The 21,061-nt window shown below is 36.8% G+C and overlaps 3 protein-coding genes across 3 annotated transcripts; all 3 read right to left on the minus strand.

The window, feature by feature from the left end:
- Nucleotides 1-1,400: 1,400 nt before the first annotated feature.
- LOC310649944 (olfactory receptor 6X1-like) lies at nt 1,401-2,351 on the minus strand (the record flags this gene model as incomplete). Its single annotated transcript, XM_083378776.1, has 1 exon — nt 1,401-2,351. One exon carries the CDS (start codon nt 2,349-2,351, stop codon nt 1,401-1,403), a length of 951 nt encoding a protein of 316 aa, XP_083234902.1.
- A 7,816-nt stretch (nt 2,352-10,167) lies between these two features.
- On the minus strand, nt 10,168-11,889 carry LOC310649945 (olfactory receptor 6X1-like; the record flags this gene model as incomplete). The annotated part of the gene is made up of 2 exons (XM_083378777.1): nt 10,168-11,130; nt 11,869-11,889. 2 exons carry the CDS (start codon nt 11,887-11,889, stop codon nt 10,168-10,170), a joined length of 984 nt encoding a protein of 327 aa, XP_083234903.1.
- A 2,967-nt stretch (nt 11,890-14,856) lies between these two features.
- On the minus strand, nt 14,857-15,723 carry LOC310649946 (olfactory receptor 6X1-like; the record flags this gene model as incomplete). The annotated part of the gene is made up of 1 exon (XM_083378778.1): nt 14,857-15,723. The coding sequence occupies one exon, from the start codon at nt 15,721-15,723 to the stop codon at nt 14,857-14,859; it is 867 nt and encodes a 288-aa protein (XP_083234904.1).
- Nucleotides 15,724-21,061: the final 5,338 nt, after the last annotated feature.

Consider the following 21,061-nt stretch of genomic DNA (forward strand, 5'->3'; position numbering starts at 1 on the left):
GATTTAGAAAAAGAGCACAATGCTGCAAGTGAACATAGCATATATTGGAGAAAGAGTGAGGCAATTATTATTATTTGTTTGTTTGTTTGTTTGTTTATACGTTACATTACATTACTAAGGTTACCCAACTAATTAATTAATCTTAGAAGTACAAAATACTGAATATTAAAATACTAACAAAATATCTGGGACAATAGAGTGCAAATATCTCCAGGAAAGTGGTGCTTCTGAGTTCGAACCACAGTCTGTTCCTTCCCATTCGGACTTCCGATGAAGATGGGCAAGTGACGGCAAGCCCAGGAAGGGCTCCCTGAGTTTTTCTGAAGGGGTTTTCTCTGGATTGTTGCTTTTTCAACTTACCAACCGAAAGAGCTGGCAATGCTTTAGGTTATATTACTCTCCTGGGTTAGGGAGAGTCCTAAATCACCCCAGAAGATGCCCCATTCCACAGTGGTCTGCAAGTAACTTCGAGAGTTGTGCTTCAGAATAGCTTACGAGCTGTTCAGCTGGGGGTGGGGGGCTGGGTAGCAATCTATTGTTGAAAAAAGCAGTTGCTTTGGAATTCATTTTTCAAGCCAACTGAGGAATAAGTGGAAAGGATTCCCCTGTCCAGTCATGTCCGATTCTGGAGGGCAGTGCTCATCTCTGATTTATAGTCAAGGGAGCCAGCATTCTCCAAAGACATTTCCGTGACTTATAGACTATACACCAAGGCCCAGGACTATATGCTGAAAGATGATCTCACTCAATTGCCTCTTGTAGATGTTAAGCACCAACTGAAACTATCCACAGAAAAAGGAGAGATATACATGAAACAGCATGGCCAATCCATACACTCTAATAAAGGGGTGTCAAACTGGGGGCCCACGGGCCAAACGCATCATCCGGAAGCCACGCCCACCCCATTGCCAGCAATGGCAAAACTGTCCCAGTACATTATGTGACATCACATGATGTCGCAAGTTTGACATGTCTGTTCTAATGCCCTTAGACAGTCCAGATGGATACCAAGATTAACAATACTGAAAGTTGACTAAGAAGGTCAAGGATGCTTGTACCATGCCTTCCCAACTTTAACACTGACAAGCATCTTTGGTGCAGCCTCACTTTTATTGCCTTTTCTGAAACTCAACTGATCATGAGTGACTAATTTTATCTTATAGAGTGTTTGCAGAGGCTTCTCAATGAAGTTCTCATCAAACTGAAAAAAAAACACGTTGCTTTCCAGTTGAACTTTAGTCACTCTTCCTTCTTTGTTAAGGTAGGCAATGTGAAATAACAATCTTCACTGATATCTTTGGCAGTCCCCAACCTGAAGGAAAACACACATATACAAGAAATCTATTGCAAAAATTGGATGCCTCGCACTTCTTTTAAATGAGGGTAAGGGTTGGCAATAATTAGAGATTTCGGAGACTTGCAACCATCCTTTTTACCATTTTTGATACAGAATCTTTCACTTCATTGTTCCTAATGCTGTAGATGAAAGGATTGAGCACAGGGGTGATGAAAGTGTACAGTATGGCGACAGACTTCATCATACCAAAGGAAGAATTTTTGACGTTCGGTCTTAAGTAGACAAAAAAGACTGACCCATACAAAAGGCTGACCACAACCAAATGTGAAGCACATGTTGAAAAGGCCCTCTGCTGCCTGGAGGTTGAAGGCAGTCGAAGAACAGTGTACAATATGAAGAGATAAGAAATGAGGGTAAAAACCAGGGAGGACCCAATCACAGCCACAGCAACAAGGAAGCCAAGGGCTTCAATGAGATGTGTATCTCCTCCAGCAATTTTCAGCACAGGTCCAACATCACAATAGAAATGATTGATAATGTTGGACATGCAGTAGGGCAAGTTTGCAATCATCACTACCTGGCAAATTATGGAGAAAAATCCTCCAAACCAGGCTGATATTGACAGTTTAAGGCAAATTCTAGAGGACATGATGATGGCATATCTCAAAGGATAGCAAATGGCTACATATCGATCCAAGGATATCAAAGTGATGATAAAAAATTCAGTGACTCCAAAAAGGAAATAGAAGCACATTTGTATTAGACAGCAATAAAAACAGATGGAATTATTAGCTGAGAGATAATTAAGCAACAGTTTGGGTATAAAGGCTGTGGTGTGTCCAATGCCAGTGCAAGAAAGGTTGCTAAGGAAGAAATACATGGGTTTCTGGAGATGGTGATCTGTGATTACTATCATAATGATGAGCCCGTTGCCCATCAGACTCAGGATGTAGAACAGAAAGATGCTGGCATACATCAACCTTTCCAGTCCCAAAACACTTGGCAATCCAACAAGAATAAATTCAGTGGCTCTTGTGCAATTGGTCAAGTTCATCTTCACCCTTTTATTGCAAAAGGTGTGGGATCTTCACGCGATCAAGATTTCTGAAGACCTTTTTCAGAAACAACTATTGCAAGAGACAGAACACAAGACTTGATTTTAAAATCAAACTAACAAAAGTTGTCAGTAGATATAGTAGCTGAATAAGACATTCAATATACACATTTGGATTTTTGTTCTTTGAACAACCCTGTGATCTTTTGCACTGGGGTAGAGTTGGGGCGACTGAACAGAGCTTGAATGTTTACTGGATGGAGGCCCTTCCTGATGCCTCTGTGAAATTCATAGCAAACAATAACTCATTGTGCCCAGAGAGAGAGAGAGAGAAAAGGAAAAAAGGGGAAACACATTGCAGCAACTCAGAACAGGAGAAAAGGGAAATAGAGCATCTATGCAACACATTCCAACAAAATGGATACCCTTGCAACTTCATCAAAAAGTACCTGATCACTCATCCCAATAGAGCATAACCAAGACAAACCCTGAAAAGAATTACACTGCCATACTTCAAGAATATCCCAGAAACTGCAAGTGGATAACTACAACCACATGGAATCAGCACAGCACATAAGCCAACTAAAGCCCTTCAAAACATCCTAAAATAACCAAAAGACCCAGCAACAGGAGCCATCTACAACATACAATGTAAGAACTGCAACAATCACTGTGTAGGTCAAACAGGCAGAAGACTTGTCAGAACTCATCCATGAACACCAACTGGCAGTCAAAAGGCATGATGAAAATTCTTTCATTTCACAACCTATAGGCAGATTTAACCATAGTTTGAATTGGGAAAATGTGACAATCCTAACACCAGGCCAAATCCAAAAATGCCAGGGAATTTCTAGAAGTCTGACACTCTGACAAATCAGCCATCAGTAGACAGATAGACATTAACAACATCTGTAGACTATGCAAAAGAGACAATCAACCAGCCCCAAAGAGAAAAAAAGACTCCAGAACCTCCCCATCTGTAATCAGCACTCAGATTAGCATAGATTAACTCCAAGGTCAACAATCAAGTAAACAATAACCCAATTAAAAACGGCCAAAGAGCCATTAGTAAACAACCCATCTAAAGAATCCCTAAGACTGCCCCCACCCACTTAGACAGGCAAGACACCAGAATGTACACTGACAGCAAACAGCACTCCTTACTACCTCGTTAGGGTAATGAAACATCTGCAAGAAAACAAGCAAGCTCAGAGAGCACCAAGGTCACATCAGAGGAAGATCTGCCACTAACTAGGATCGAACTCACATTTGAATACCCGGTGTGATTTCAAAATGACCATCAGTGGAGTGTCACAACTTCTTGAGCAACATTTTCCTTAATATTTCAACAGCATCTAGCAGATTGCGTCATATAAAGTTTAATTACTGATTCTCTACAGAAACTTGGAATACAATCTCTAAGGATATCTGCTTTAATTTCCCATGAGCATCCCTGCTCTATAACTAGAACATACTCAAGGATGATATGCTTTGGATGCATCTTCAAATGCCATCCCAAGACAGGAGGCACACTAACAAACACAAACTCTTTTATAGTCAGCATAATTCCTATTTTTCTACAACTGCAGAAAACCAAAAAAAGTAAAACCTTCACTGATGCAATGCTTCATTTTCTACAGAAGGTTAAGATATCATTTCTAGAAATATCTGTATGTTCCTATAACCAGTGGTGGGATTCAGTTAGTTTGTATCAGTTCTGTAGAGCTGGTAGCTAACTTTTTGTTGACTTTGGTGAACTGGCTGATGCCCTAAGCCCTTTTTTGCAAGGCCCAGAACACACTGCTGCAAGTGCATGGATGCCACTTCTGGAAGTCCATCCTGAGCTGGGGAGGCCTCTCAGGTCCAGAATGGCCCACCGGAAGTGTGTGGATGCCATATCTGGAAGTCTGTTCTGAGCCACGGGAGGACTCCCAAGCCCAGAATGGCCCATCGGAAGTGCATGGATGGCACTTCCGGAAGTCCGTTTTTGAGCCAGGGAGGACTCCCAGGAGCAGAACAGCCCACCTCAAATGCATCCATCCAGAAATGGCATCCACACAGAGAACTGGTTATTCAGGTATTTGAATCCCACCACTGCCAGTAACCTTACATATAGATAGACTATGCCCAGAAAAGATAAATTGGAATCAACATGAATGGCATCTGGTTTCATCTGGACCAAATTCTAAGGGCCATTCTCAGATGTAGTGTCTTTTATATATTATTAAGTCTTCTGAGACTCTTTGAAGACACTATGAAACAGTGAAGGAACAGATTGGAGATGATATCAAATAATGATTTTCTTCCCTTTTTTTCCTTTTCCCCCATTCATTTTTCCATGGAATTCAAAGTTAAGATTTTCAGCATAGTGTTCTGGATCTGCAGATTTGATATCCCCTTCACTTTTGGTGAGTCAGTGGCAAGAACATTTAGGTAATCAGAAGCCTTACAAATTAGTGTTTTCCAAACATGGCAATGTTATGATATGTGGACCTCAAGTCCCAGAATTCCATAGACATTAAAGTTGGTTGTAATAATGAAGACCCCAAAATCATGTCCTGTGCCTTATGATATCATCATCCAATGATGTGCACTACGTAATTGTGTCATATGATGTATGAGATAATGATTATTTCAGTATTGTACCCCTCATCCCCATCATTTCATAGACAAATAGAATCATATGGTTGGAAAGATCTTCTAGTCCAACTCCCTCCCCAAGGCAGAAACCCTTGAGAGAGGCAACTGGATTTTCTTATGTTTCTTTGAAGACATTTTGCTTCTCATCCAAGAAGCTTCTTCATCTCTGTCTGGATAGTGGGGAATGGAAGTCTAAGCTGTAGGGCAGAAAACTTGGCTTTTTGTCATTTGTGTTGTTGTGTTTTGATAGTTGTGGCTTCCATTCCCCACTATCCAGTCAGAGCTGAAGAGGTTCTTGGATGAGAAATGAAACATCTTCAAAGAAAAACAAGAAAGTCCAGTTGCTTCTTGAAAAAGCAGCTTTGGGACTCCAGTGGTGGAACACCCAAACTCTGGAAAGGAAGCTGTTCTGTTGATTAATCTTTCACACTATCCAGAAATTTCTCTTTAGTTCCAGGGTGGACTTCTCTTTGATTAGCTTCCACCTATTGCTTCTTGTCCTACGTTCAAGTGCTTTGGAGAATAGGTCAATCCCCTCTTCTCTGTGAGAGCCATTCAAGTACTGGAAAAGAGCTATCAGGTTACCCTAAAACTTGACTTTATTAGGCTAGATGTACCTAGTTCCCTTAACCATTCATCATATAATTTAGCTTTCAGACCCTTTATCATCTGTTATTTCTTCCTATCAGAGTGAAATGCGTCCAATATTTCACCAGAAGAACTGCTCTCTGTATAGGACATGACTGACCCAAGGTCACCTGTGAGCTTCCAGGACTAAGACCAACTTCGACCCATGTCTCTTCTTTCCTGGTCCAACATGGCAACCAATGTACCACACTCTTTTAGGGTACAGAACTTCCAAGTATTTCAAGTCAAGGAAAATGCTTAGAAAACAAATTTTATTGGAAACAGATCTTGATTCAAAGTCAACTCATTATAGTAGCTGTAATGATCCAACTGGTATGGAATCACCTACCCACCCTGAATCTTTATTCTGGATTGCCTAGATATAGAGAAGAAACAAATTTGGCCTCCATTTGCGTGGTTACATACATAACGTTGTATCTTTCAACCAAGAGGTTTAATATGTTTCCTGTTCATCCCTCATTGCCCATATTAAAAGCAAGGAATTTTCAACAAGTGTTTTTATAAAAGTGTGGGTTAGGACACTGAGCCTGTCGATCAGAAGGTCGGCAGTTTGGCAGGTCGAATCCCAAGTGCCGCGTAACAGAGTGAGCACCTGTTACTCGTCCCAGCTTCTGCCAACCTAGCAGTTCGAAAGCACGTAAAAATGCAAGTAGAAAAATAGGGACCACTCCGGTGGGAAGGTAACAGCGTTCCGTGTGCCTTTGGCATCCAGTCATGCCGGCCACATGACCACGGAGACATCCTCGGACAAGCGCTGGCTCTTCGGCTTTGAAACGGAGATGAGCACCGGCCCCTAGAGTTGGAAACGACTAGCACGCATGTTCAGGGGAACCTTTACCTTTACCTATATCTATTATATAAATAAAAAATGAATTAGAAATAAAATATATCTAATATATATTATTTTTTACAACATAATTAAACAAATGATATATCAAACTAATGCACAAAGGATACCTTTAGGAAAAGTTTTACTTCATTTATTTTAAAAACTGTTCTCTAATACAGAAAACAAGATATTATCAGGAAAATATAATAATATAATACAATACAATACAATACAATACAATACAATATAATATAATATAATATAATATAATATAATATAGTAATGTAATGTAATGTAATGTAATATAATATAGTAATGTAATGTAATGTAATGTAATATAATATAATATAATATAATATAATATAATATAATATAATATAATATAATATAATATAATATAATATAATATAGTAATGTAATGTAATGTAATGTAATATAATATAGTAATGTAATGTAATGTAATGTAATATAATATAATATAATATAATATAATATAATATAATATAATATAATATAATATAATATAATATAATAATATAATATAATATAATATAATATAATAATATAATAATATAATAATATAATATAATATAATATAATATAATATAATATAATATAATATAATATAATATAATATAATATAATATAATATAATATAATATAATATAATATAATATAATATAATATAATATAATATAATATAATATAATATAATATAATATAATATAATATAATATAATATAATATAATATAATATAATATAATAATATAAAAAAATATCCATCACTATAAGCAGGTCTGGTTTTCAGTTAAGGATTTGCTCATCTGGAAGGAAGAATCCTGCAAGACATGAACCTGAGGACACTAGATTGGGGAAATTGAATAGATATAATAATTGTAATATTAGATGAGAAGAGGAACCCCAAGACTTGAATATTGTTCTTGTGTTCAGTGACGTGAACTATGTGCTTGCAAGAATCAGTGTTAGCCATGTCTTTCTTCAAATCCAGTTCTCAAAATTTCTTGTTTCAAATTCTCAAGACTACTGTTTAAAAATACCTTATTTTAGGCAAATAATTTAGTAAAATAGCAATAGCACTTAGACATATATACCACTTCAAAGTATTTTACAGCCCTCTCATAATAATGTATTATCAATCTTGAGCTGGTCAGGATTGAAATGTGGGCAGAGTTAGCTTGCAGTACTGCATTCTAACCACTGCGCCACCACAGCTCTTAAAGTACAATTCTGCAAATGAGCAAGACATACTATGGAGAAAAAGTGAGCAAAGAAAAAGTGAGTTTATTTACTTATATATTTACTTACATGGTTCCTAAAGTTGCCCAAATCCATAATAACTCTTCGTAGCACACAATATTCAAAACATTTCAAAATAAAGTAACAAATACAACTTTTTCACCAGTCTCACATGTGAAAATATAACCTAATTTGAGACTAACAAAATACATGGATAATATAGTCCAAATATCTCCAGACAATGGGTCTTTCTAGTATTGAATCTCAGTCTGTTCCTCCCTATTCAGGCTTCTACTAGAGCATCACCTTGACAGCATCACTTGGTTGGCCCAAGGTAGAAATATGCAGCTGGATATTATCTCATTCCAGATTGACAAATGACTACAGTCAATTGTCTCAGGCAGTTATTAAACACCAACTAACCATAGGAAAAAAGAGGTATTTGCAAAACATCATGCCCAATCCACACACTCTAAGGCCTTTGAGCAGTCCTGATGGATACCATGATTGATGGATCTGAAAGATGTGAGAAGGTGAAGGAGAACCAGGATGCTTGCACCATGCCTTCCCAACTTTAACACTGGCAAGCATGATAGATGTAGTCTTAGTTTGATATCCTGTTCTGAAACCCAACTGATCAGGCGGTACTGTCAAGGTTCTGACTGATGAACCCGTCAAAGTAAGCACAGCTGAGACGATCCAATCTCTAATGCAAAACTTTATTGAGCACATCATTTCAGCACAGGTGAAAGGAAAACCAGCTCTGGTTATTTTACACCTAGTTTGCTATATTAAAAGTATAAAAGTCTCTCTCCCCCTATTTGTGCAGGTCACATTATCCAATTATAATTCAGATAACTATTAAGAGAGAATGTCTTTCGTTCTCAATAAACAATCTTGAATGTCCTTGGTTCTTATGGGCTGGCCTCTCAATATCAGAAGTCTGCATTCCATTCTCCCCTCCCCCGAGTTCATAGGCAAGCTAAGAAGCAATAATGGCTGAAACAGCATAAGCATTCTTCGAGCCTTGACAGGTACCCAATTTTATTTTATACAGTAAACAGAGATGCTTCTCAACAAAGAAGGGAAAAACATGTTGCCTTCCACTTGAATGTTACTCAGTTTTACCTCATAATAATAGTAATAATAATAATAATAATAATAATAATAATAATAATAATAATAATAATAATAGGTTAGAAGGGACCTTGGAGGTCATCTAGTCCAACCCCCTGCTAAGGCAGGAAACCCTATACCATTTCAGACAAATGGCTGTCCAGTCTCTTCTTAAAAACTTCCAGTGTTGGAGCATTCATCGCTTCTGGAGGCAGGTTGTTCCACTGGTTAATTGTTCTAACTATCAGGAAGTTTCTCCTTAGTTCTAGGTTGCTTCTCTCCTTGACTAGTTTCCATCCGTTGCTTCTTGTCCTGCTTTCAGGTGCTTTGGAGAATAGCTTGGCTCCCTCTTCTTTGTGGCAGCCCCTGAGATATTGGAACACTGCTATCATGTCACCCCTCACCCTTCTCTTCATTAAACTACACATACCCAATTCCAGCAACCATTCCCTATATGTTTTAGCCTCCAGTCCCCCAATCATCTTTGTTGCTCTTCTCTGTACTCTTTCTAGAGTCTCAACATCTTTTTTACATCATGGTGACCAAAACTGGATGCAATATTCCAGGTGTGGCCCCAAGGCATTGTAAAATGGTACTAGTACTTCAGGTGATCTTGATTCTATCCCTCTGTTAATGCAGCCTAGCACTGTGTTGGCTTTTTTGGCAGCTGCAGCACACTGCTGGCTCATATTTAAGGACTCCGAGATCCCTCTCACAGTTACTACTATTGAGCAAGGTACCACCTATACTATACCTGTGCATTTGATTTTTCCTGCCTAAATGTAGAACCTTACTTTTTTCACAATTGAATTTCATTTTGTTAGATAGTGCCCAGTGTTCAAGTCTGTCCAGATCCTCCTGTATCTTTAGATATCTGGAGAATTGGCTATTCCTGCCAGCTTGGTGTCATCTGCAAATTTGATGAGTTCCCCATCTATCCCCTCATCCAAATCATTGATGAGGGGACAGATGGGGAATTCTTTGATTATGGTATGCAATGTGAAATATCCTATGAATCTTTGTTGATGTCTTTGAACACTCCCCAACTTGAAGGAACACACATATACGGTATAGCAGTCCTTAAAAGACAGATTAGGCTGTCATTTGAGGTACAAGAAATATCTTGGAAAATAGAATCACTTCCCATTTACTTTAATAGATGGTTAGGGTCAGTGGTGTGATTCAAATATGTGAACAATCAGTTCTCTGTGTGGATGCTGCTTCCAGAAGTCCATTCTAGGCCTGGGCAACAAAACATTAGCTACCAGTTCTGCCAAACCGATGCGAAGAGGCTGAATCCCACCTCTGGTTAAGGTTAGAGATATTTAGACATGCCTGAGACCAGTAATCTTTCTTCCAATTATTCTGCGTACAGAATCTTTCACATCATTGTTCCTAATGGTGTAGATGAAAGGATTGAGCACAGGGGTGATGAAAGTATACAGTATGGAGACATATTTTGTCATACTAAAGGAAGAGTTCTTGATAGTTGGTCTTAAGTAGACAAAAAAGACTGACCCGTACAACAGGCTGACCACAACCAGATGTGCAGCACATGTTGAAAAGGCCCTCTGCTGCCTGGAGATTGAAGGCATTTGAAGAATGGTCCAGATGATGAAGAGGTAAGAAATGAGGGTGAAAATCAGGGAAGACACAACCACAACCACAGCAACAAGGAAGCCAAGGGCTTCAATGACATGTGTATCTCCCCCTGCAATCTTCAACACAGGTCCAAGATCACAATAGAAATGATTGATAATGTTGGAAGTACAAAAGGGTAGGTTTACTGTGATTAGTTGCTGATACAAAATGGAGAAAAACCCTCCACACCAGGCTCCTATTGCCAGTTTAAGGCAGACCCCTGAAGTCATGATAATGGTGTATCTGAAAGGATAGCAAATGGCTATGTATCTATCCAAGGATATCAAAGTGATGATAAAAAATTCAGTGACCCCAAAAAGAAAATAAAAATACATCTGTATTATACAGCAAAAGAAGCAGATGGAATTATTATCAGAGAGATAATTGAGCAACATCTTGGGTATAAATGTGGTGGTGTGTCCCATGTCTTTGAAAGAAAGGTTGCTAAGGAAGAAATACATGGGTTTATGAAGATGATGATCTTTGATTACTATCATAATGATGAGCCCATTGCCCATCAAACTCAGGATGTAGAGCAAAAAGATGCTGGCATACATCACATTTTCCATTCCCCAAATACGTGGCAATCCAACAAGAACAAATTCAGTTATTCTTGTGCAGTTGGTCAAATTCATGTTCTTCTCCTGCTGCAAAAAAGAGAAAACATGCAATCTTCACTGAATCAAGATTCAGCTACATTTCTCAAGATTTTCCCCAGAAACTGCTATTGTGATGTAAGAGCTAGTATACAAGATTTGATATTTATATCAAGATAACAAAGGTTGTGTGGAATTATGCTCACTGAATAAGACACTTGCATATAGATATTTGAATATCAATTATGATATCTCAAAGCCCATCACTGGATTCTCATGAATGCACAATGAAAACAAAAAACAAAAAGCCACTATTATTAGCCATTAGTTTCATGTGTGAAATTTTTAAATTCTTAAAAAATATAATGACATTTTTGGAAGATAGAGAGTACATGTGAAATAATTTGATAAAAAATAGAACTTGATAGGAGAGAATATATGCAGTTTGCAGTTGAAACTTTACTCTTATGGAATCACAAAGTCCCATACTTCTGTGCAGAAACTGTCTTTACATTATTAGTTATCTAAGGAAAGACTAGTAAAATACTGGAACATAAAACATAGGTTGTGATAGAAATATGAAATTTATAAAGAGCTCAAAAAATACAATAGCCATGTGTGGAGGTGGATTTGAACATATGCTAAGAAATCATGGTTCTTTTTGCAGTTCCTAATGCACATGGCATGATTTTGGTGTCCTCATAATTATAAGCAACTATGCTATCTTGGGAATTCTGTTTCAAGTGTTCATTCTAAAAAAGATGGACCTAAAGAGCTCTTCATCCTTACCTTGACTTGTTCTTCCTTCATTACCACCTTCTTTTCATCAAATACATTTCACTCCACCTCAGTATCCATTCATTAAGACAGTATTTTGAAGAAACATAGAAAATAATTCATCATATCTTGTGACCAGGGGAAATGGTAGACTTCATGAAAAATATTTCCCTTAACATTTAAAGAACATCTAGAAGATCACATCATAAAAAGTTTATTCTCTTCTTCTTTACAGTAGCTTGGAATACAGTCTCCAAGGATATTTGTCTTTAATTTCCCATGAGCATTTGAACACTGTAGCTAGAATATACTTGAGGGTGATAACTTTTGGATAAAACTTAAAGTGCATCCCAAGATAGGAGCCCTCTGGAGGTCCTCTGGAGGCAAATCAACAAGGATAAACTATGAAACTCTTCTATGGTTGGTCTAGTTCCCATTCCTCTTCAACTTTAAAAATTGAAAGTGTAAAACCTTTAGTGATGTAGTGCTCCAGTTTCTACAGAAGTTTGAGGTACCATTTCTAAAGATATTTGTCTCTCCATTCACATAAATATCCAAAGATTATGCCCAGAATACATTATTTGTTATCAGCATGACTCATTTGAACCAACTTTCAAGTCTCATTCCCAAAAAATAGAGTCTCCTGAATGTTGTTAAGTTGTCAAAGACCCTTCAAAGTCTCAATAATAGGGAAGGAAGTATTGGAGGTAGCACAGTTGCTCGTAATTATGAAGACACCAAAATCATGCCATGTGCATTAGGATGTTATTGTACAATGATGTGTGTTCCGTAATTGTGTCGTATGATGTATGATTCCATTACACATTCTATGTTGTGTCCCACCGTCACCTCCCCTAATTTATCTGCATTAAAGATTGAGGTCTGTTCACGAGCGGTCGTATTTACCTGGAGACTAGAGAATAGAAATATCTTGTTTAGATGCTTAAGTTTGGATTTTTTTTTTGTACCAAAATGGGATAGGAGGTGGAATGGAATGACCCAATTGTCTCCTTCCAATTCTGGGATTTTATGATGATATAATTCCACGTGGCAGTAGAATAGTACCTAAAATTAGAGGTCATAAAATGTCAGATCTAGGATAGGCCAAGTAAGCCAGTTCAGATTGTCAATAAAATGTAAGCATACTTAGAAATGAAAATCTTACATCATCCAAGGATCATTTTTAGGATTCAAGAGTCACACTCTGACTCTGCTGCAGGACTTTTTTTTTCCTTCCTCACTCCTACTATCTTCTGGGTCCCAATTGTTCTCCTCCTAGAAAGAAGTTCATGCATTTATAACATTTGGAAAGCTCTGCAGACATGCTCTCCAATGTGTAAATGATACTTCTCAGGGAACAAGGACAAACATGTTGAGAGTGATTTTCTTCTTGTCAGATAGATATCCCTCCAATATTTCCCCAGAAGACGTGCTCTCTGTATGGGATGGGACTGATCTAAGGTCATCTGTGAGCTTCCAGGACTAAGAGAGACTTGAACCCATACCTTTCCTTTCCTAGCCCAATAGGTCAACCAATGTACCACACTGTTTTAGGGTATAGAATTTCCAAGTATTGCAATTCAAGGAAAAGAGCTAGAAAACAAACTTTATTTGAAACACATTACAATATAAACTCAATTCATTGTGATAACCTTAATGAACCAACTGGAATGTAATCACACACCCCACCCCACCCCCCAAAAAAATCTTATCCTTGATTGCCTAGAGATGGATAAGAAACCAATTTGGCCTCCATCTGAGTGTTTCTGTACATTATTATTATTATTATTATTATTATTATTATTATTATTATTATTGTTGTTGTTGTTGTTGTTGTTGTTGTTGTTGTTGTTGTTGTATGATGCTATTACATTAGACAACAATGCTATTGCAAACTAGTAGTTTACTAGCACTGTTGTTGTACACGCTTGCACACTTTCCAAGGAAGGTTATCTAATATTGCACCAAAAAGAAAGAGGAGTGACTTTTCCTGCAGCATCACCCAAGGCCCTCTCTCTTCACCAGAGCTGCCTCGCAAATAGGCCTCACAACCTGGAAGATTAAGAGCTGGCAGAATTCCAACTGCCTGCATGAAGGACTGGCTCATCTCCCCACTGAAGTAGTACCCATTTATCTTCTCTCATAGAATATGCTTTTGAATTGCTAAGTGACAGAAGCTGAGCAAGTGATAGGAGTTCACCCCACCATGCAGTGCTAGGGCTCAAACCACCATTAAGCAGAGACCATTAAGCCACTGAGCCACAAGACCTCTTTTTCAAGCAATATGTTTATCAAAACTTTACCTATACATTCCTCATTGTCCATATTAAAAACAAGGAAATTTCAACATTTTATAAAAGTGTATATCTATTGTATGAATATCAGTTTTATCGAACCATTACATCCCAGCTTGGACACTTAAAAGAGTCTCACCTTTATTTCTTCATTTGAAACTCAGTTGATCATGGATACCTTATTGTACTTTATACAATATTTACAAATGCTTCTGAACAAAGCATCTATCAAACAGAAAAGAACAGATTGCCCTCCATTTGAAGGTTATTCACTCTTTCCCTTTTTGTTAATTCAGGCAAGTCTGACATATTTCAACAATCTTGAATGATGGTAGTGCAGTGGTTAGAATGCAGTACTGCAGGTTACTTCTGCTGACTGCCAGCTGCCAGCAGTTTGACAGTTTGATTCTCACTGGCTCAAGGTTGACTCCCCCTTCCATCCTTCTGAGATCGGTAAAATGAGGACCCAGGTTGTTGGGGGCAATATGCTGACTTTGTAAACTGCTTAGGGAGGTCTGTAAAGCACTGCAAAGCAGTATATAAGTCTAAGTGCTATTGATATTTTTGGCACACCCTGTCCAGGAGAAGCACACATATAAAGGAGTCCTTCAAAAGACAAATTACCTTACATTTTATTTTCTGTTTGCAAATGGAATGACTTCCCATTTCTTTTAACATAGGGTTGGCTTGGAGATACTTAGAGATTTCAGAAACCTGGAACTTTTCTTCCTAGCATTCTGCGTACAGAATCCTGCACTTCATTGTTCCTAATTGTGTAGATGAAAGGATTGAGCACGGGGGTGATCATGGTATACAATATGGAGACAGACTTCATCTTACTGAAGGAAGAGTTTTTGACAGTTGGTCTTAAGTAGACGAAAAAGACTGATCCATACAGAATGCTGACCACAACCAGATGTGAAGCACATGTTGAAAAGGCCTTCTGCTGCCTTGAGGTTGAAGGCATTTGAAGAATGGTGGAGAGGATAAAGAAGTAAGAAATGAGGGTAAAAAGCAGGGAGGACATAATCAAGACCACAACAAGAAGGAAGCCAAGGACTTCAATAAGATGTGAATCTCCTCCTGCAATCTTCAACATGGGTCCAACATCGCAAAAGAAATGATTGATAATGTTGGAAGAGCAGTAGGGCAAGTTTGCAATCATCACTACCTGGCAAATTATGGAGAGAAATCCACCAAACCAGGCTGATATTGACAGTTTAAGGCAGATCCCCGAAGTCATGATAGTGGAGTGTCTCAATGGATGGCAAATGGCTAAATATCTATCCAAGGATATCAATGTGATAATGAAAAATTCAGTGACCCCAAAAAGGAAATAGAAACATAATTGTATTAAACAGCAATAAAAACAGATGGAGTTATTAGCAGAGAGATAATTGAACAACAGTTTAGGCATAAAGGTGGTGGTGTGTCCAATGTCTTTGAAAGAAAGGTTGCTAAGGAAGAAATACATGGGTTTCTGTAGATAGTGGTCCACAAGTACCATGACAATGATGAGCCCATTGCCCAATAGACACAGGATGTAGAGCAGAAAGACACTTGCATACATCATCCTTTCCATTCCCCAAACACGTGGCATCCCAACAAGAATAAATTCAGTTGTTCTTGTGCAATTGGTCAAATTCATCTTCCCCTCCTGTTACAAAAAGATAAAATATGGAATCTTCATTGACACAAGATTTAGACAAATTTGTAAAGTCCTTTTTCAAAAACTAGTATTCTGAGTTCAACAGGGAGGCCACAAGAGGTAATTTTCACATCAAAGAAACAAAGGTTATGTACAGCTATTATATAGCAGCTGTAATTAAATAAATATATTTGATTATCAGTTAATGATGACTAAAGGCCCATAACTGAAATCCCAAAACACATGAGGCCGGAACCAAAAGAATACTATTTGAAAATAATATCATCTGTGAAATGTATCACTGTTGAAAATTTATCATTTGGGGAATCTTAAAAATATAACGATATCTTTGGTAGATATAGCCTACAGTTGAAATATTTTGATACAAATTAGAACTTGGGAACTTGGCAATTCTTGGCTCACAGAGTTCCATACACCTGTGCAAGGAACCTTCTTTACATTGTTAATTATCTAAAGAAAAGAGGAGTAAAATACTGAAAAACAAACATGGGATGCGATAGAAATATGAAAGTAAATAAAGGACTCTAGAAATATAAAAGCCAAGATCATGAACCTAAAGATCTCTCCTCACTTACCTTGACTTGTTCTTATTTCATTACATGCCCTGTCTTCTTAAAATACAGTACCTATCACTCCAACTTTATGAAGGCAATGTTTTCAAGAACCATAGAAAATGATCTTCAGGGAAAAATGGTAGACCCTTTGAGAAATATTTTCATTAACATTTAAAGCTTATCTAACAGTTTGCATCATATAAAGTTTATTTGCTTCTGCTCTACAGAAGCATGGAAGACAGTCTCTATGGACATTAGCCTTTAATTTCCCATGAGTATCTTTGCAATGTACCTATAGAGTATTTCCCAAATAATTTGTTAGGCATAATTCCAATGTAATATTTGAGGTTGTATAGTTGAATATTTTGACATCAAAAGAATTCTGAGGAATTGAAGCTGTCCAAAGATCTGATTTGATCTAGACAACTTGCCTTACATTGATTCAGTGGAGTTGTCTATTTTGACTGAGTGAATAAATTCAATAAAACTTGACACCCTATTTCAGAAGTACAATTACTCCTTCATCTTGCTCAGTTCTCACAAACAAACAAATTTGTACACTGCCTGACAAACAAATATTTTCTTTCTGAAAGGCCATGAGTCTCAAAAGAAAGAAAAATTTACTATTTTGTGCTATTTTGGTTATATCACAACTGGGAAAAGACTCAGAAATTTATACTGACTTCTGAAAAAGTATCAAGGTGGTAATCAAAGTTATTTCCAGTGGAATGATATTCAATAGACAGGACCACCATTGAGAACGTCTTTTATAAGAAGATTGCTTCTTTATAATTTGCTTACAGTAGATAGATAGATAGATAGATAGATAGATAGATAGATAGATAGATAGATAGATAGATAGATAGATAGATAGATAGATAGATAGGCAGGCAGGCAGGCAGGCAGGCAGGCAGACAGACAGACAGACAGACAGACAGACAGACAGACAGACAGACAGACAGACAGACAGATAGATAGATAGATATTTTGGTTTTGGTTATTTTGGTTATTAAGTTTAAGATATGTGAAAAATATTAGAAAATAAGAATATTATATTGTATTATTAATCTGTTGATGTAGATGGTGAGAATCTATATATAAGATGTGTATCCTGAATACTAGACTTTGAGAGGAAGTGTGATAAAGGAATTGGGGTCAATTAAAAATCTGGAAATGATGAATATTAAATGTTAAATTTAAATATTAAGGGAAAATTAAAATTGGGAAAAATTTACTAGGTCATTGATGGTCTAAAAGATTGAATGTTAAAACAATTGAGATTGAATACAAGATACTGCTATGAGTTGAGATAAAGAAAAATTTGGTTAAGTAAAATTTAGAAGTATAAACACTAACAAGTAAATTGGAATATTGGAATATTGATTTGTGGAATAAATACTAATAGTTTAAAAAAGAGGAAATACTAAACATGGAAATAAAAGAAATTTTGTTTTTTTTAAATTTAAGATCTTAAGATATTTGAGAATTATTAGAAAATAAGAATATTAGCTTGCATTATTAATTTGTTGATGTAGATGGTAGAAACCTATATAGATAAGATGTGTATCCTGAACACTAGGCTTTGGGAGGAATTGTGATAGGAGTTGGGGTCATTTAAAATTTGGAAATGATAAATATTAAACATTAAATTTAAATATTAATGGAAAATTAAAATTGAGAAAAAATTATTAGGTCATTAATTCTCTAAAAGATTGAATGTTAAAACAATTAAGACATATATAAACTAAAAACTATGGATAAATGTTAGAAAGTTACTTTCTGTTTGATTGATAGAATAAGAATTGTGTTGTTTCAAATAAGAGACAGTATATATTAAGGGGAAAAGAGAGGGAACAGTTATTGTAATACTCTGAGATCTGTACTAATGATATCTAAATGTAATGGAATTATTGTACTCAGCTGCCACGTTGCTTTTCAAATATGTAGATGTAATAATAGAAAATCATTTTTTTAAAAAAAGATATACCCATACATCCAGTGGTGGGATTCAGCCAGTTCACACCACTTTGGCAGAACCGGTAGCTAATTTTTTGTTGCCCAGGCCCAGAATGGACTTCTGGAAGCAGCAACCACACAGAGAACCGGTTGTTCACATATTTGAATCCCACCACTGCATACATCTATATTTCCATTGAACAGCATGTTAAATATGGTTGGCAGGCATTCTACAAGCTAAGTGTAATTTTCAAGGACAACCTCCCCAATGCTTGAAGAGAAATGTTTTCAATCAGTGTGTGTGCTACCTGCTCTATCATATGCTGGTGAAACATGGACACTAACCTCACAATCAGTACAAAAGTTACGAGTGGCACAAAAAGCCATGGAAAGATACATGCTTGGCATTACAAAACAAAACAGAGCTTCACATGGATTGGAGAACAAATGAAAGTATACAATATAATCAAGAGAGTAAAAGAATTGGAATGGGAATGGGCTGGTCACATAGCAAGAAGAACTGGACCAAGGCAATTCGCAGAATGAATTCCACTTGACAAAAAGCATCCATGAAAGAGACTTAATAAAAGATGGATTGATGACATTGGCAAGTACTACAGGTCAGTTGGCAAAAGAAAGGTCAGGACAGAACTTTTGGAAAAGTTCTAAGATCAGAAGCAAGTTTATTGCATAAACAATAAAGAACTAGGTGTAATAAATATTTTTTTTTCCTTCGGGAAAGGGCAGTATATAAATCGAATAAAATAAATAAATAACTAAATAAATAGAAACTTAACTCCTTGACTGAAACAGAGATTTCAAACTATTTGATTGAAACGGGGATTTTTAGAGTGCTGAATCTGCATAAATTCAGAGGAAAGGTATAAAAGTCAACAATAATAGTGAAAACTCATATCAATTGGATTCAAATCTTTTTATTATTATTTAAATATCATAGTGCTTATATTATCATTTGGTATTTTCTGGAATATAATTGTATTATCAGAAACTTTCATGGGGACAGTTAGAAAACTATAACTGATTCATTTCACAATGGTTTCTCAATGGTTTTTCCTAAAATTAACTTCTTTTCTGTGGGTGTTTTGAGGGAATAGCTTCAGTTTGATAGAATTCCCCATGAAAATATATTTTTTCTTAAAGAAAGAGTTAAAAGGAAATCCAAATCCCTGTGCAAAAATCATTAAAAACATTTTATAATTTTACATATCAATAGATATATTCAAATGAAAAAGTGTTTAAACATGCCTTCGTAACAGTTGCCCCTTGTTGTTTAAATCAGGCCTCAAAACAATAATGTAACACTTGGGGAGAAAGATGCATCCAAGAAGCCCAGCACTAGAGGACAAAATGGAGAATATCTCCACAGCCACCAGGGCTTTTCCTCTGGTGCTCAGGTAGGTTGGAACAAAGGAGACCCAGACACTGCAGAAGGCCAACATGCTGAAGGTGATGAACTTGGCTTCATTAAAGCTGTCAGGCAGTTTACGAGCCTGGAATGCCACAATGAAGCTGGCAAGCGAAAGGAGAGACATATAGCTCAGGACACAATAAAACATAAAGACTGAGCCTTCATTGCATTGTAGAACCATTTCTTCAGTTTTTGAGTGCATGTCTAACTCTGGAAATGGGGGAGAGGTAGACAACCACACAATACAGATGCTTGCTTGGAGTAGAGAGCAGAGCAGGACAATAGAAACAGCCAATCTTTTCCCTACCCATGTCCTCATCTGAGATCCTGGTTGGGTGGCCTTGAAGGCAAGAGAAACAAGGATAGTTTTGGCCAACACACAAGAAATGGACACTGAGAAGACAAGACCAAATGCAGATTGTCTGAGGAGACAGGTGACTCTCCCAGGTTGTCCAATAAAGAGAAAAGAGCAGAGAAAGCAGAACAGAAGGGAGATGAGGAGAGTGTAGGTGAGATCCCGGTTGTTGGCTTTGACGATAGGACTGTCTTTGTGCTTAATAAAAGTTCCCAGCACCCATCCTGTAATGAGGGAAAACACAGCAGCAAGACAAGCTAAGTTATACCCTAAAGGTTCTTCATAAGACAGAAAGTTTATCCTTTTTAGGAGGCATCCATTTCTTTCTTGGTTTGCATACATATCTTCTGAACATTGCAAGCAAGCTACCATATCTGAAATTAAAAAAACAAAAAACAAAAAAAACCACCACACCATGTTTTAATGAATAAATGTGGAGAAACAACAGTGGCTAAACTGATTCCTAAATGTTCTTCCTAAGGCAAGAAGATTTTTTTTCATGATGCATTCATCTTTGTCATGATTTGCATATTGATTTTCAGAGCATTGAAAGTATGAATGTGTCTATAGAGATTCTCAGTCATCGAGATCATGGTTGTCCCAAAAGTGCTTTTTCAAGAGTTCAAGACAGTCAGAACTGAAGAGATGAGGAGCAAAACATCTTCAAGGAAACACAAAGTTTGGTTGCCTCTTGAAAAAGCACCTTAGGGACAAGTAAGAACATTTAAGAAAAAAAGAATAGCCTTTTGTCAATACAGGTTCATGAGACAGAGAATTAATTCCATGCTCAGAATAATATAATTTTCAATGAATTAATGAATTTGTTTTCTTCATTTTCCCATTCCACTTCCAAATAAATGTACAACCTAAACAAAAAACAGATTAGCTGAAAATATTCAACACAACATGGACTGTAAGATATAGAATTCTTTATGTAGAATTCTTGAT

The sequence above is a fragment of the Vipera ursinii genome, assembly GCF_947247035.1.
Source record: "Vipera ursinii genome assembly, chromosome: Z".
In the NCBI taxonomy this organism is placed as follows: domain Eukaryota; kingdom Metazoa; phylum Chordata; class Lepidosauria; order Squamata; family Viperidae; genus Vipera; species Vipera ursinii.